The sequence below is a fragment of the Pholis gunnellus genome (assembly GCF_910591455.1).
Source record: "Pholis gunnellus genome assembly, chromosome: 14".
Lineage (NCBI taxonomy): Eukaryota > Metazoa > Chordata > Actinopteri > Perciformes > Pholidae > Pholis > Pholis gunnellus.
This window is the reverse complement of record NC_136541.1, coordinates 7813495-7829875: the sequence shown is the minus strand read 5'-3', so window position 1 is coordinate 7829875 and position 16381 is coordinate 7813495. Positions and strand designations below refer to the sequence as shown.

The following is a 16381-nucleotide window of genomic DNA, read 5'->3' as shown; positions in this document are numbered from 1 at the left end:
TTCTATAGCCCCTAATGCACACACACACACACACACACACACACACACACACACACACACACACACACACACACACACACACACACACACACACACACACACGCACACACACACATTGTTTTCCCTTCAACTGTACCCTGAAGAAGATTTAGAGTTAAAGATTGACAGTAATGTTTATGTCGTGTATAAAACAAATAATAGACTACAGTACTAAACTGCAAGCGATATTGTAGTATTGTAATTTGTATTGAACTTTATGTCAATTCAAGTCAATTTATATTTGTATAGCTGAATATCACAAATTGCAAATTTGCCTCAGAGGGCTTTACAATCTGTCCACATACGACACGCTCGTGTCAGTCAATGAAAAACTCCGTAAACAAACCTCTTTAACTGGGGAACAAGATTAGAAGAACCTTTAGTGAAAACAATCCAACAATTTATGACAAAATTATACATGCATAATGTGAACATATATGAAAAAGATGGATCCAGGGGAGTGGTCATAATAAGGTAAGAAAAATAAACAAAATTGGTATTAAAGGTGTCAAGTATATACATTGTTAACCTCACAACACGTTGGTCTATGTGTATTATTTATTTGTTTATTTAAACATTATTTTGGCAGTATTTTCCAACAGCTCAAATCACAAAAAGCAAAAAATAAATACAAATACTTTGAATTAATTAACAGACTGGTTTCCTTGGTGACTTCTGGACTACATACATATTAAAACGTGTGTATATAAAATAATTTATGACACAATTTTACCCATTATAGCTCACCTAAATACTGTCAGCGGAACCTTTGTTTCTTCATTTGACTTTAACGTCGGATTTATTTTGACCCGACACCGCATTAGCTTGGCTGTGTGAGCCACTTTGGTGTAGCTTTCTTTAGCTCATCATTTAATGAATATTTGGCGATAAGACCCTGTGGTTCATCGATGCCACTCAAGGACCAGTCAAACTCGACGGTCGCCATGAAACCAGCAGTGGATGAGATGTTTCCTGAGGGCGCGGGGCCGTACGTTGACCTGGATGAGGTGTGTTAGCTAACTAGCGGGCTAACTCATTAGCTTAGTTAGCTACGTATACAGCTAGCGTTAGTTACGTAACGTTATACAGTTAGCGTAACGTTGTACAGTTAGCGTTAGTTACGTAACGTTATAGTTAGCGGTAACAACTAGACTGTGCCGTTATTAACCTTTTTTTACGGCCTTATGCGTTAATAGTTGAATGATTGTTTAACGTTAACTGCTTAATGTTACAAATAATAGCTACAATAATATTAATTTCATGCTGAATGACTTATTTCCCATAAAACTTATTTGCACATCTCAAGTTTAAACAAGATTTAAAGTGGTGCTTTTGTGTGATTCTTTGTGGAGAAATTCAGTTTTACAGACCTTTTGATTAAATCAACTAATTGTTTAATTAACTAAATCGTATGAGTGTTAGTCGAAAAGAATTTATTTGGTCGAGGACAGCCCTACAATTTCCTCTTTATTTATATATATATATATATATATATATATTATACACCAAGGCAAATTCCATGGTGTTCATCGTCGTTGTCCTTGTTTTTAAGCTGTATGTGTATTTCTACCTTCATGTAAATGGTTCTGTGTGTAAATGCATTGAGAGCAACTTAAAGCTGGAGTCAGATACCTTTTTTAAGTGTGCACACACACACACACACTTGGCCAATAAACAAAGTTTGACAAAAAGCTGCCTCTTGGATTGACGAGCAGTGAAGTATTCAGAAGTAGGGTTTATCATTATCTACTGTGTAAACCATCACATAAGAGTACAAAATATACCGTCTTTGCAGATTTGACCACAACTAAATTATTATGCCAAAATGTATCCAAAACAAAATGTCCATATTAGTAATTGTCTGTTTTCTTGGCGGTGTTTCTTGGGTAGAATGTGTGCCTCTGAGCTGCATGTTTGTTCTCTGGCAGGCGGGGGGAAGCACAGGACTGCTGATGGACCTGGCTGCCAATGAAAAGGCCGTTCACTCAGACTTCTTCAATGGTAAACAATTTCTTCGTTTAGATACAACTAGCCATTCTTTACCTTTTATCAACAGCAAAACCATCAATCTGCTTGAGCCCCTCAAAAAATATTCAGGAAATACAGATTTATTGTTGTTGTGCGCTGAGTTAGTCCACGTTATCTGCAGGCATTGGCCTTACTTAAACAGTAATCCAATTATTAGAGAAAAATACCCCCTTTTTAATACCAGAGCTGTGTATGTACTATATTATTGTCAGAATTCAATACAGATTGAAAAAAGAAATGTGTACATATTTGATACACAGCAGATCAAAGATGCATTGAGTCAGTTTAGCTAAGATTTGAAAGTATTTCATACATATAATTGTACTTAAAATATAAGAATTGTGAGCCAATTGCCATAATGTACTGCCACACCAATACTAAACTATCAATGATGATACATTGAGCTAGTCCCCCAAAGATGCATTTTTTGCTGAAATGCTGCAGACTCGGTGCGTGTCCAGCATTTCAAGAATGCTTCATGTGCCTGGAGATGACAAAGTTTATTACTCTAGTTATTGCCTTCATCTGGGAGGAGTTGGGGCCCAAGTTGGCAGTGCCACTGGTCATATTATAGCACCGCTGGATGTTGTGGGTACTAGAAATGCTCTGTTCTGTTGTCCTGTTCATGCAATATTAGTACCTCGAAACGTTGGACTTCAGCCTGCTCAGCAGATTGTATATTAAGAGTCTGATATTTGAATCTGGTGTTTGGATTTGAGCGCATGCAGTCGCTGTTTTCTGAAAGGTGTCTTCATGAACAGACGGAGCCTTACAAGCCTTTGGCTTGATCTATTTTACAAATAGCTCATGTTTCAGTGCAAATTAATTTTGCTGCTCAGGTAATCTGAGGAGGAGTCAGTCATCTTCAAATAGGAAGTAGTCCGGGCAGATTGAATCTATTAGTACATGATGTTATTTCACTCCTGGGCTCAGAGCGCTGCTGGTCTCACAGCAGGAAATCGCTTTACTGGCCCCAGAACATTCCTTTTACCCCTGCCCCCCCTTTTACTAACTGTGTTTTATAATGTAGTGTGATCTCTTGTCCCGAGGCGCAGCTACATCAAACGTCCACAACTTCTTGCCATATGCGACACAGATTCCACGCAGACTTCTCAGCAGGAGCTCTGTGGATGTGCTTTGTATGAGGCTAATTTAGGGTGGCAAGCTTTATTCCCTCCTGATAGAGATGTGTACCACAACTGTCTCCAGGCGTGTTGAAAGCAGCTCCCAAATCCCCCGGCCTACATTTATAAAGGGATTTTAAATGTTGAACAATCAGCTCAGTTCTTTCACAGTCACAAAAGTGGCTAATTTGTGTTATTTCCCACTGAAATATTCAGCGGTTTTGTGGAAACATAACTTGATTGTGTTGCACGTGTTTAGGTCTAGCCCTCATGTTTGTAATGTTTTTTACTTTCTAGGGACGCTTGCAGGAAACTATAGTATAATCGAACTGCTACTGAAAGTAAAACATGAATTAATCTTTTTTTGACAGTTAATCAGTTAATATGGGTTGACCATCAGAATGCTTTAATGCAAACAGTTATACTTTGGTGCTTCCAACATTGTGGGAAAGGTCTTTCCCTGTTTTAACGTGATGCACGTATGGGCAGCCACATGTTTTTGGCTAATAGTGTCTATGACTTTCAGAAGAAACATATTCTTCTGAAGTTACAACATGACAGAAGGATTTTTTTACCTTTCTTACATTGTAGGTAATGTGTGTGTTTTTTTGTGAAGGCTTTAATTAGAGCCAAAATGTTGTTTTTCTTGTCATGTGCCGTCTGATTTCTATGTTTGTTTGATGACACCTTTTAAAACAGCCGCCTGTGCACAAAGAGGACTTGTGTATAACAAACACGATGCAAATTCTTGTGTGTAGTCTGCACAAAATGTACTGTAGACGGTACTTACACACCACAATAGAACACCACTTAAAGTTTACATAAAAGTACGCAGGGAAGAAGTTTTCTTGTTACATTTTTCTTTTTACTTAAACTAAGATTTCAAGAGATTAGCTATAAATACAACAAGAGCCCATTCCTCCCTTTTGTTTTTCTCGCTGTGAAAAGATTAGTTGATCTATTGACAGAAAATTAACCAGCATTCGTCTTTTAGAAAGAAATGTAATAAAGACAATGCTTTATTGTCTCTTGTGATCGTAACTTAGGTATTTAGGTTATGGACTGCTGATCAAACAACATTATTCAAGACAACATATCACATTGGGCTTTTCTGACATTTTACAGATCAAACAATTGAGGCAGAGTAATTGAAAATTAAAAGAATCATCAGTTTTTAATTTTACCCGGTAAACACCAGGGCTTTGATTATTTTCACCAACAGTTAATCTGCTGATTATTTTCTCAAAGTTGATTCATTTTAGTGCCTAAAATGGTGAAAAATACGAGTAATCATTTCCTGAATTACTCTTTTTATTATCATATATGTTGAAGAATAGCATCAAATTCTCATGTTTGTGAATCCGTAACTAGACAATTTTTGCTTTAAAAAATGACTGAAATGAGGAATCGATCAACAAAATAGTTTCCGACTCATTTTCTGTTGATTGACTAAACGTTGCATCTCCAGAAAACCCACAAAAGAATATGAAAAGAGACACGTCTAAAAAGTCAATGACGACAATAGTCGCTGAAGTACTAATGAAAGCTTATGTTTCATTATTATTTTTCCACTCTCTGATCATAATGACTGTTAAAGGGACAGTGTGTAGAATGTGGTGCCATCTAGTGGTGTGGTTTCAGATCGCAGCTCACTCCTCCCTTTGTAAGACTGTGGTAACGGGAGCCGATAACGTTCGCCTCGCTCGGAGACCATCCATACCGTAATAACGCTACTTTAGGAGCAACAGAAGTCGGATGGCGACTGGCAGTACTGCGGTTTCCCGCTCTGCGGCTCATGTTACTGCAGTTTCACAAACATGTAAGATAATAGTCCGTTCTGGGGTTGTGTAGAAACATGGCGGTGCAGCGCGGCGTGAAGAGGACGCTAGCTACGAATATTATATTCCATTTCTGTCAATAGATCCCAGAACACACTGGCCCTTTAAATGAAGGCTACCGGCATAAACAGAGGATGTGGCACATATTCTCATGCATGTTCATACACTTCTGCTGCTGACCTCTGACCTCACAAACTGTCAGACCCACAGGAAGGCCGATCCTTTTACTTTTATCACCCTGCACCCCTCCAACCCTCTCAACCTAAAACGCTTTATGAGAAAATGTCTGGCTTGCAGACACATTTGAAATACAGCCAGTGTTTCATTGTCCGGCTGTCATGAGACTGTTGTTTTAATAATTGTTTTTTTGTTGTTGTTTCCACAGATTTTGAGGATCTGTTTGATGATGATGACATCCAGTGACAGAGACTTCGGAATTGATAGATGATACGCTCGCCACTCACCAATCTTTTTCTTTTGGGTGGAAAGCAAACCAACCATTTTCTGTCTAATTACATACAATTTACTGTCATAGTTGTCCTAGTTTCAGGCTTACATCCTTAAAAAGTCCATCTCCAGCTCCAGATGTTGTGAAATTCTTAGGATCCCAAGGATTCTTCATACACGGTATGTTAAAATTATGAGCTTGTATCGTGCTCATGTCTTCGACTGCTTCTGAACTGGATTGCAGGTTTCAGTGCGCTGGAGAACACCTGTTAGGAGCGTAATTATACATGTGATGGGCAGAGGCTCCATATGCTGCCGCCCTTAAACATTCTGCAGATGGCATATGATGAATGATGGTCTGCTATAGTTATTTGAATGACAGTCTGATAGTCGCAAACGTTCTGTGTTTGGTTTTATATCTGCAGTGTGTTCGGTTGTGCCATGAATTTGCACATAAGTGTACAGCAGTCTGTGCATCTACAGTTTACTTTTTTGCGAATCAAAAATCAATAAATAGTGTTTTGTATATATGAAGCCATAACTGTGTCTGATTGTCGTCATTCAAAACAAATGATTTATTTTCAATTACATTTTATTTGTCTAGCTTAATATCATCAATCACAGATTTGCTTCAGAGTGCTTTACAATCTGCACAGCATGCGACATCCTCTGTCTTTGGACCCTCGCATCGGGGAAACCCCCTCCCCCCCAAAAAATTGTTTTTAATGGTGGAAAAAAAAGAAGAAACCTCAGGGAGAGCAACTTAGAAGGATTCCTCGCCCAGGATCGACAGAAGTCCAATAGATGTGTACTGAATGAACAACATAATAAAATGAGTCAATCCAAATCACACAATTATACAGATATTAATAGCAGTAGTAACGCTGAAATGTCAGATATATTAATATGATTAAATGATTACCACTGATAATAACTGCTGCTCTGGATATAATAGAATGATAATAATAAAAGTAGTAATGGTAATAATACGAATGATCATTTTTACAAATGTAGGGTAGAGTAACAATCTCACTACAAAGTCCTTGTAGACGTTCATTCAGGGCTTTCAATCATATCACATGACCTTCATCAGCAGAGTTGTGTTTTTTAGCACAAGGAACCACGATAAAAAGCACCATAAAAGGTATTTTGTCTTTAAAGTGCTCGGAAATGTAAAGTAGAGCTGAAAACATTAGTTGATTGATAGTTTGACTGAAAGTGAATCAACAACTATTTTGATAATGGATACATTATTTGTATTTTTTTCACACAATAATACCAAAGATGACATTGTTCTGCTTATATCTGCCTTAGGTGACCAGAAACACATCTTTGGTTTGTGCGCTGTTAATCAGACAGAGGAAGACATCTGGAGACATACGCATGGACAGATTCATGGATAAAAGAAGGAAATGTTAGTTGTGGCCTTTATCTAATGCTCCAGAAAATACTGATCTAAAGTCAATAATGAACTTTGAACCTTTAGTTGATAACTGATACGGTCAGTTATAATATTTTGTATTTAATCTTAGAACTTCTAGATGTACAGTATTGCAGTTTTTCCAGGAATATGAGGTGCAGAACATAAAAGTAAACCTGAGGCTCATCGAGGGTCAGCCAGCCCTCACAGTGACTGTGATTAACTCCGATACTGCAGCCACAAAACCAAATAAGATATGGAAACTCATGGAGACGAGCTTTATAAACAGAAACCAATACTTATGTGACAGAGCCACGACAGGTTTTGTATTAATATCTAAGTGCTGCTGCAGCTATGGGCCTATAGGTTACATCACTCCAGTGAAAAAGAAACAGTTGTGTACAGAATATGCGAGAGACTAACCTAGTTTCTGATTTGAAGTATTTTTCATTCTCAGTTTCAGTATATTACTGTATAATGAGAGACTCCCTCAATATGAGTAGCCTGCCAATGAGACTGCTGATGTGAAGGTAAATACTATTTCTAGTTTTGGCCAACAGCATATTTGTGTTTTTATTACTATTCAGCACAAGACTGATAAGAGGCTTCTGAAGAGGACAAAATGCAAACTGCAGGTTTTTAACAGCTCTGCTGTACAGAATCAGCAAAACAGAGAACAGTGCCGTCAGCATAGAAATGTCCAACAGTTATGGAGAAGACAATGGTAAAAACTCTTGATTGTGCATTTACTAGCAGTAGACACAAAGTACTATCTGATGGAGGATTTTAGAATGAACCACTCACAGGCTCAAGGATCAGGGACAATTAACACAAGTGTCTGTAATAGCAGGAACTAATCAACTTCATTAGAAAGTTGTGATAAGCCCGTCCAGACACAATTTAACTTTCAACCCGTAAAGGAACATTAATAATACTTTCTGCAGAATTAAATGCCAATTGTGGAACGCTATTAATTAAGAACCTCACATTTTGGATGTGCAGGACAAAAGCTAAGATTAGACCTGATAAGGTTATCGATCATTTATATAATTTATATGACATTAACAAGACTAAGAGTCTATATAGCCGTGCTAGCAGCTCTGTGAGGCTGTATCAAGGCACAGCGGTGCGGATCGCCATTTTCACAAGGGTCTGTGTTTTTAATGAGTTTTTCTTTCACAAGTAGCATGAGACGCTTTATCGGTCCTTTGACGACGACACCGTCAAAGATGGGTGGTGTCGCTGAATTCATATCTTTAATACTTGAGTTAATCTGTCGGGGCTGTGGCGGTGCCTCGCAAGACTAGGTTGGGAACACTACAAAGATACTGTATGAATGTATATTTACATGTATTTGTTGTTTAGGTATATAAAGGGAAGATATATCTTCAAAGATTGCCTTTTGAGGTTGCTCCACTTCTTTTCAGCAAATGTTTTTTAAAGATATGTTCCACAGGCTGGAGCCTTTACAGGCCACGTGGCACAATCCAAGCTTTAGGCGCATGTACCAAACTAACAGTGGTGTTGGCATGCTGGTCCTAATGGCTCTGCACATCTACAGCAGCAGCAGCAGCTTCATTAGTGGCTCACTTCTCCTCAGGACTCCAGCTTCCTCTGTGTTGTTAGATAAAAAACATGCGTGTGCAAGGAAAAAAAAAAAACTTGTCAGGGAGCGTGTAAAAGACTACTTCTTTTCTCACTGACACTTCTATATTTTGGAAAAAGTGAAACTATCTTTTTTTAATTAATGTCTTTGGTCTGCCCAATGAGAATGAAATGAAATCTGACATCACGTTTGGAAACATTATCAAAAAGGCTTGTGCACCTTCTGCTTGGATGTAGATTTGCACTTCTGTATTTAGAAGAGTCACGCACCTGTGATCCTGGACACACGTTTGTTAATACTGATGCAACAGAGTAGATATTTCAGAAATATTAGTTTTCATTCTTTGCAGTGAATTCCTTCAGGGAGACTGTTTTTATAGTGATGAAGCACTGGAGTAAAAACAGAGTTTATCAGACTGGAGTGGAGGAGGTTATTGTTATTTACTGCTTGTTATTTACCGCTAGATTCATAGTGTTATGTATCTTACATCAGGGCTACCTTCTTGCTCTATGTTTTTCCCTGAAAGTTTTATCAGCACCACCTCGATAGCCTCAAGCACATCTTTATAAATGTGCTCTACTGTAACAGAGACCTCAAGCTGTGTGGATTTGCCAGTTTCTAGTTTTTAAGTTTGCGCCCACGCAGCTGTTTATGTAAATTTCAAAATCTCAAAATCGACTAGTGGCTCGGATATAATGTCCCCTTGCATGTTGACCCCAAATTCCAAACCTGTGAGGAAAGAAACGCGCCGCTAAATGCCACCTTGTTAATCTTTCTTCACTGAAAGCGGTCGTGCTGCTCACCTCTCCTAATTACAGGACCCCCATTGGTCGGACGGATGGCAGCGCAGGAGCCAATCCCGGAGCGCCTACCAGCATGCCGGAGACGTATGACATACCTTTTTGTTTTTAATGATCAAGGGGGCTCCTTTAAAATGTTTCACTGCCTGTGTGTCCCTTAGGTAAAGGCTTTCAACAGTTCAGGCAACCACAGTGCAGCAAGCCCCCCCCCTCAAGAAGCTCAATCCAGAGAGCCACTGGATCCAGAGGTGATCACAGGAGGCCAGAACGTCAGCACCCTTGCAGGTAAGGACTGATGTGAATGCTGCATGTTGCTAAAGTGTATTTATGTGCAGTTCATAGAACCAAAGCAACTGCCTGCAACTCCACCGGCATTGTCTTTGGATGAAAAGTCTTCAGATCTATGAGCGTGAAACATGCAGAAGAAAATCTCTCTTTTTGAGCACAGCGGCTGTGATTCAACAGACAGAAGAACATTCCAAGCTTTTGGCTGTGCGACTGTTAAGTTCAGCTCTTTTATTTGATATTCTGACATTCATAAGTAAAGTCTATTTTCTCTCAGCAATCCCTGAAGAAAAGCTCCATTACAGCAAGTCACCAATCCTCTCCATTGTCTTGGCATCCGTCATTTACATAAAAGCTCTCTCTTTGTTCCGAGTGTCACTGTCTTTCGTTTCTATATCAAACAGTTTGCTGAAAAAACAACGAGACACACAAGTCTAGTTGCATTGTAATGCTACAGTGTAACGCCTGAAGTTCATACTTTATGAAGCCTCCTCAAACACAGTTCTGTTCTAACATTATCAGTGAATATTGTTTCTGTCTTTTTACCTCAGAAACACAGAAAACAGAAAATGGCCCGTGTTGGACGACCATCGCTTTTCCTGATCCACACAGGATTCCTGTTAGCTATTGTTTTACTACCAGGTGAGACTTGATCTACAAACTTGATTTAAAATGTATCCATGACTTTATCTGATCTTTGTCACAAAGATGTAGTTGGCAGACGGTTGGAAATTTAGCATTTATAACTGCACATGAGGGATGTAGTCACTTCACTGAAGACACGGAGGCCTTTTGGGGAATTAAATGAAGCATCATTGTAATTCACATTCTACAAGACTTTAATCCTGAAATTTTACATCTTTAAAATTAAAAAATGTTTAGGAAGAAAATGAAAGAACAATGAATGTTGTTGCATTTAGAGTTTCTCCACAATAATAATATTTGTGGCAGTGATACGTTGACACACCATTTAGACCAGTGGTTCCCAGCCTCTGTTTTCAGTGTCCATCTGCAACCCACTTTATCCAGGTTACGCTTTTCATTTCAAGTCCAAAGCGTGATATTACCTTCTCAGATTGTTTCATATGAAGGATTTTCAGAGGCCTGAGGAGGTAAAAGTACTCAGTATTTCACACAAAAAAGGAAATATGTGTAAAATAAATCAGTTTTATTTTCTTTTTGAAGCCTTTGTTGAATATATTTTTTGCAGTGGAGGAATGTTGCACTTGCACTCCACTTGAGTGCGTCCATATTATTATGTGACCTGCTGGTCAGAGGAGTAGAAGAGGAAAATAATGTGTTTTCACTCCACTACATTCATCTGATAGATTAGATAAAACGTATGACCAGTTTCTAAAACATGACACACGGTACTACCCAACAGAATATAGTATAACGTAGGTAAAGTAAGCTCCACTTTGATTAAAATACTACTTTCACATTAATGCATCAGAGAGACTATATAATAATATATAGTAATACAATCTACAACAATATCATGGTTTGTATCTTTGCACAAAAAATAGCTTTACTTTTGATACTTTAAGTACATTTTGCTGATAAGATGTCTGTACTTTAACTTAATTAGGATTTTGAATACTTGTACTTGTATTTTTACACTACTATATTGCTACGTTTACTTCAGTTTAGGATTTAAGTACTTCTTCCTCATTTTGGGCTCATGACCTGAGTGTTTCTTTAATCTTGTCTATGTCCCTGAGCATTGGCACATGAATCTGGGGCACAGATTTATAGAGACACCATTTCCCTCGTCTCTTTAATACTAAAATAACATGCCATGCTGATGTGCAAGGCAGCCTGTAAATCTTTCTAGAGTCATAAAAAGAAATGTATCCCTGCACCGTTGGGAGATTTTCCACATTAGTAACTTAGAAGGACCAGAAGTTTCCGCCATAATCGGCTGACTTGGCTTGTTTTCTCATACTCGTAAACTTCTGAAGGAAACCCCTGGTGGACCAGAAGACACTCCACATGTGGAGATGTACAGTGACAGGTCCCCTCCCTCCCACCTTCCACTTCTACAGTGTAATTGGTTTTTGTGAGGGCCCACTCTTTGTAGTTTTACAGGTTAACTTTAAGGAGGCCCCCAGTAGTGGCACAAGCTCCACCGGTCTGGCTCAAAGCCTAACTGAGCGTGCACGTGGGGGTCTGCAGGAGGAGGGGGTGTTTAATCTGCAGGGTGCTGCCTGTGCTGGGGCGCCAGAGCCCCCAGCACCTGCCGTGTTTCACCCAGGAGCTTATTAGCAGGTCAGCATTTTCCCTGATGTCGAGGGAAAGCTCAACATCTGGTCCCAGTCAGCTAACGTCTCTGCTGCTGCTAATGTGGCTGCTGCTCGTGTTTTACAGAGTTTCTGGGGGCCGTTCCAGTGGAGCAGCGCAGGCAGGAGGAAGGTAAGGACCTGTGACGTGGCATGTGGGACACATTTGCTGTTTAGAGTGCCTTTAAAACTTATTAAAAGTTATAAAGGATCATTCAACTAATCTTCCTTCCTTCTATTCAGCCAGTAAGCACAACATACATTTCATGCTTAGTGGTCACAATAAGTATAACGCACCCTCTCAATCCGATGAAGTCCAAACTAGAGCTGAATCGAAAAAGGGTTTCCAAGATTGTTTTATTTAATTATTTTGGGAAAATGGCCCAAACCATAGCTGGTTCCAGCCTCTTACATTTATCTGCCTTATATGATCGTAAACTGAATATTATTCGGTTAGAAATAGCTGCTTATGCAAAAAAAGAAAGAAAACAAAAATAATTTGGAAGAAATGTTCTTTGGCATCTGGAAGTCTGTCATGGATATTTTGACAATTTACTTTATCCTGACATTTAATATACAAAGTGATTAATTAGCCTTATCTAATCAAACATGTTTAGCAGATTAACTGATGATAAAAATAATCACTAGATGCCGCCCTAATCCGATCCAACAACTCTGCCAGAAGTACATTTGTGAATGTTTTTGTTGGCAGAGTCTCGACGGAGAACAGCTTTCACAGAGGCTGCACTTTGTGATGTGTTGCTTCATATAAATCAGATAAAATAAAAGGCACCAAACAATATGATGTAGTCCATTTATTTAAATCAAATATCAAGGAGCATCTTGTACATCTTATCCACAAACAAAACTCTTCCAGTTCCGAACTCAAAAGAAAAACTACGACACAACACTGAACATAAACAAGCTCAGCCCATAAATCTTTTACATCTTAAAGGTACAGTTTGATATTTTGGGAAATGAAGCGTATTTGCGTCCTTTCTGAGAGTTTGATGAAAAGATCAATACCACTGACCGACATGGGAGAGGTATCGATCTTCTCATCTAACTCCCGGCAAGAAAAAAATGTGTTTTTAAAATGTTGAACTATTCCTTTATGAAACTCATAGATATTTACTTATTATAAGATTTTGCTACTCACGTGTATGTTTTGAAACATATTTGATTTTCGCAGTTTTGCTTTTTGGTTTGTTGACTTAAATATCACAATACAAACTTGACATGACATGAACACTCGCTCCAAACAACATCCCCTATTCATACATTACAATACACATAAATACAAGTTTATTATTCATACATAAGTAAAACTCTCTTGTCTCAGTGGAAGATCAATATGAGTCTGGGAACATACAAATACACATGTTCTATACTCCACAAATGAAACCATATCTATTGAATCTTTTTACACCATTTGTAAATTCAGGCTCCGGCACACTTCATTTAGTTCACTCTTTCCCTCTCCTCTCCCCTCAGTGCCTGCAGTGTCTGATGATGACAACATGGAGAACCTGAAGACGCTGGTTCGCAACAGAAGGAACATCCCCGTCTTAGCTGTGCCCCAGTTCAAACGCCTGCCGGACTTCTGGGGATGGTACAAGTACTTTGTGCAAAGCCAGAACCAGGAGGGAGTGAGTGGAGTTTGTTTCACATTAATTATTCAGCTTCTCCCAGTGAGCTTTATGAAACAGTGCTTGTTTTGCCTTACAACCAGTTTGCATTTTAAAGAGAGTTCTTCACTTATTTTTCAATAAAATACTTAAAATACTCAATTACTCTGCAATGAAAGTCATGTTCCAGCATGTCTTCTCAGTCCCAGTGAGAGCTCTGTGCTTTAAAAGTCAGGCTGTATGGATGAGTAACAAGTCTGTGAGCTGGAAAAGAGAATTCCTCCTCAGAGAATGTGTTTGAAAGTCGTTCCATCTAGAGCTTCGCATACAGACTTTTAGTTTGATTTTTAGTTCAGTTTTACTCTCTATGGGGTGTAAATCGTATGGAATCAAAGCGGATTCATTCATTTTGTCCCGTTTCTAACCGATATTTCAGGTTGAGGATCTGGATCGTCTGTACATGGCCTACCTGCAGAACAAGCACAGGTCAGAGGAGGGCCCCACTTTCAACCACTACCTCAAGCACCTTAGCGCAATCTACAAGTCGTGCGCCGATTCTGATGATCCAGAGTGCATCTCCGAGTCCACCAGCAAGCCAAAGGCTGCGTTGGTGATGCCCGCCCCCATCAAGTCTGCTGCCGTCAGGATGTGCAACCCTTACGTCGACCCCTACTGCCTCTACCCCCTTCTCCCCAATGTTGCTGCCCCGGAGTTTGAGCAAGCTCCAGCCAAGGTGCCAGCCCCCATCCTCACCCCCATGCTGCCCATGCCCATGAAGAGCCCCTCTGGCTACTACTACTACGCCCCCGTCCTGGAGCCTTTCCTGAGCGCAGATCAGAGGTCTGAGCTGCTGAGGATCTGCAACCCCGAAGATGTGGAGTGTCTGCAGTATCATCTGAGGGCAGCTTATGGCTACCGCCCAGCCGCTGGCCCAGCCCCATCCTATGCTGCCCTTAAATGTGACCCCAGGGACCCCTACTGCATGCCCCCCCTGGTCCACAAAGCCCCCACTGGCTTCTACCACCTACTCTACCCCAGCTGTGACCCAGCGGTCGATCCCCTGTGTGTGACCAACGTCGCTGCTCCTGCCCCCCTTGCTGCAGAGGCGGCCCCTAAAGAGCAACACTGCAACCCACTCTTTGACGGAGGCTGCAACCCCCTGACCGCCACCAAGCTGTCTGGCCTCACCAAGCCCGTGCTGGAGTACGCGCCCCATGACGGGCCCGCACCTCCTGCTGCTCCTCTGGCCTGCGACCCTCGCACTAACCCGTTCTGCATACTGGCAGCCGCCGCTGCCCTGCGCAAGCCTGGTCCGCAGATCCCCGAGCACCAGGTCTGAATTTGAAGTCCTGCTACTAGGAATCAATAGATAGATGTTTTGACTAATCTAGTGTCGGCTTAATCTTGTTTGTTGAATGGTTCTTTTAACTGTCTATTCCTTTTCTTTCGGTTTATTAAATGATGTAGTGAAATTAAAAGGGTGTTGCATGATGCTTTCACTTGCTGTCTATGATCTACTTTGCATCTGTTTTGAGCCAAAAAAACCAATCAATCAATCAATCAATCAACCAGGTCCGCTACAAGCTGGGCGTCCGCGGCAAGACCCAGGAGGGCTACGACTGCTATGTGCACTATGACAAAGACTGCACCCCGGTGAAGTCTGGCTCTGAGGCCAAGGCCGACATCAAGGCTCCAGCCAAGCCCTTCTGCCATCCGTTCGACCCCAACTGCGGCAAGTTTGCTGCACCCTCCGGCGTTGTGGCCCCGAAGCCAGCCAAGGATGGCATAATCCTGCCCGACCCCGACTGCGACCCCGAGCTCGACTACAACTGCCGCCTGCGTCGCGCCGAGCCCGCCGCCGCTGAGGAGAATGCTGCTGACGAGCCCGCCAAGGAGGCCGCCGTCCCGCGGTTTGATGACTTCCTCAGGGGCGTCATGAGCCAGCACAAGTAGATTTCAGAAATAACAACAGATTCAACATCTGCTAGATGATCTACCTGGTAGAAATGGAGCTCGCTCTGTAGTCCCCCATCTTTATGGACTTCATGGACCGCAACCTGTCACAACGTCATCAATATATCAGTTAGTTTTACGAAAACTATAAAACCAATCAGCTTTTAAAAAGGTGTTAAAAAAGTTTTTATTAAAGGGTAACAATTCAAGAGGGCCAAGCAACATAGAACATGGGAAACTTGTGTATTAAATACTTCATGTATGTATGTTTGTAGAAAAGAGTCGGATGTATAGATGTGTGATAGATTAGGGGTAGTTTGAATTTGTGTTAGTGGGCAAGAATTTCTCTCTGTTGTACATTCTCTGTTTCCATTTGAGTTACCCTATTTAATGTTTTTCACATTTTTCTGTAACTCTAAACCTCATAATGCTTCATCTCTTTCGTTTTTATAAGGTTTCTAAATAAAAAAACATCTGAAAAACTTCCGAATTGTCTTTCTAGCAGTTAAACACACTGAGGTCACAGACAGATGAAGGTAAAAAACCTCATGATGATGGCAACAAACCACCACTGCTTAATTAAGTCTTATTCATCCGACAAACATTTTGAATATGTTTAACCATGTAAGAGTGAGCACACAGCATTTCATCACATCAGTATCCAGACGTTTTAACGAACATGCAGCACATAGTTGAGCCATCTGGCTCCTGTTTATGTCCCACCATTATAAAAATAGCTCTTTGTTGCTACATCTGCACATTTATATTCACACATAATCTCCAAAATACGTGCTTGATAACACCTCACGCTGCAATTACAGATGCATTAACGCAGGTTTTTGAGGCAATTCATTTTTTTACTTTTCAGCCTTTAATTTACAGAATAATAGTAGAGATACAGACAGGAAAGAGAGGCAGATGAAAGGCAAAGAGG

General features: G+C 40.3%; 2 protein-coding genes across 2 annotated transcripts; both read left to right on the top strand.

Annotated features, from left to right (window-relative positions):
• The first annotated feature begins 886 nt into the window (after nt 1–886).
• On the top strand, nt 887–5949 carry LOC306705737 (COP9 signalosome complex subunit 9). The gene is made up of 3 exons (XM_079172567.1): nt 887–1046; nt 1968–2040; nt 5415–5949. Exons 1-3 carry the CDS (start codon nt 948–950, stop codon nt 5450–5452), a joined length of 210 nt encoding a protein of 69 aa, XP_079028693.1. The 5' UTR covers nt 887–947; the 3' UTR covers nt 5453–5949.
• A 3248-nt stretch (nt 5950–9197) lies between these two features.
• On the top strand, nt 9198–15447 carry and2 (actinodin2; the record flags this gene model as incomplete). The annotated part of the gene is made up of 7 exons (XM_079172950.1): nt 9198–9233; nt 9464–9587; nt 11668–11787; nt 11955–11999; nt 13361–13515; nt 13931–14827; nt 15067–15447. 7 exons carry the CDS (start codon nt 9198–9200, stop codon nt 15445–15447), a joined length of 1758 nt encoding a protein of 585 aa, XP_079029076.1.
• Nucleotides 15448–16381: the final 934 nt, after the last annotated feature.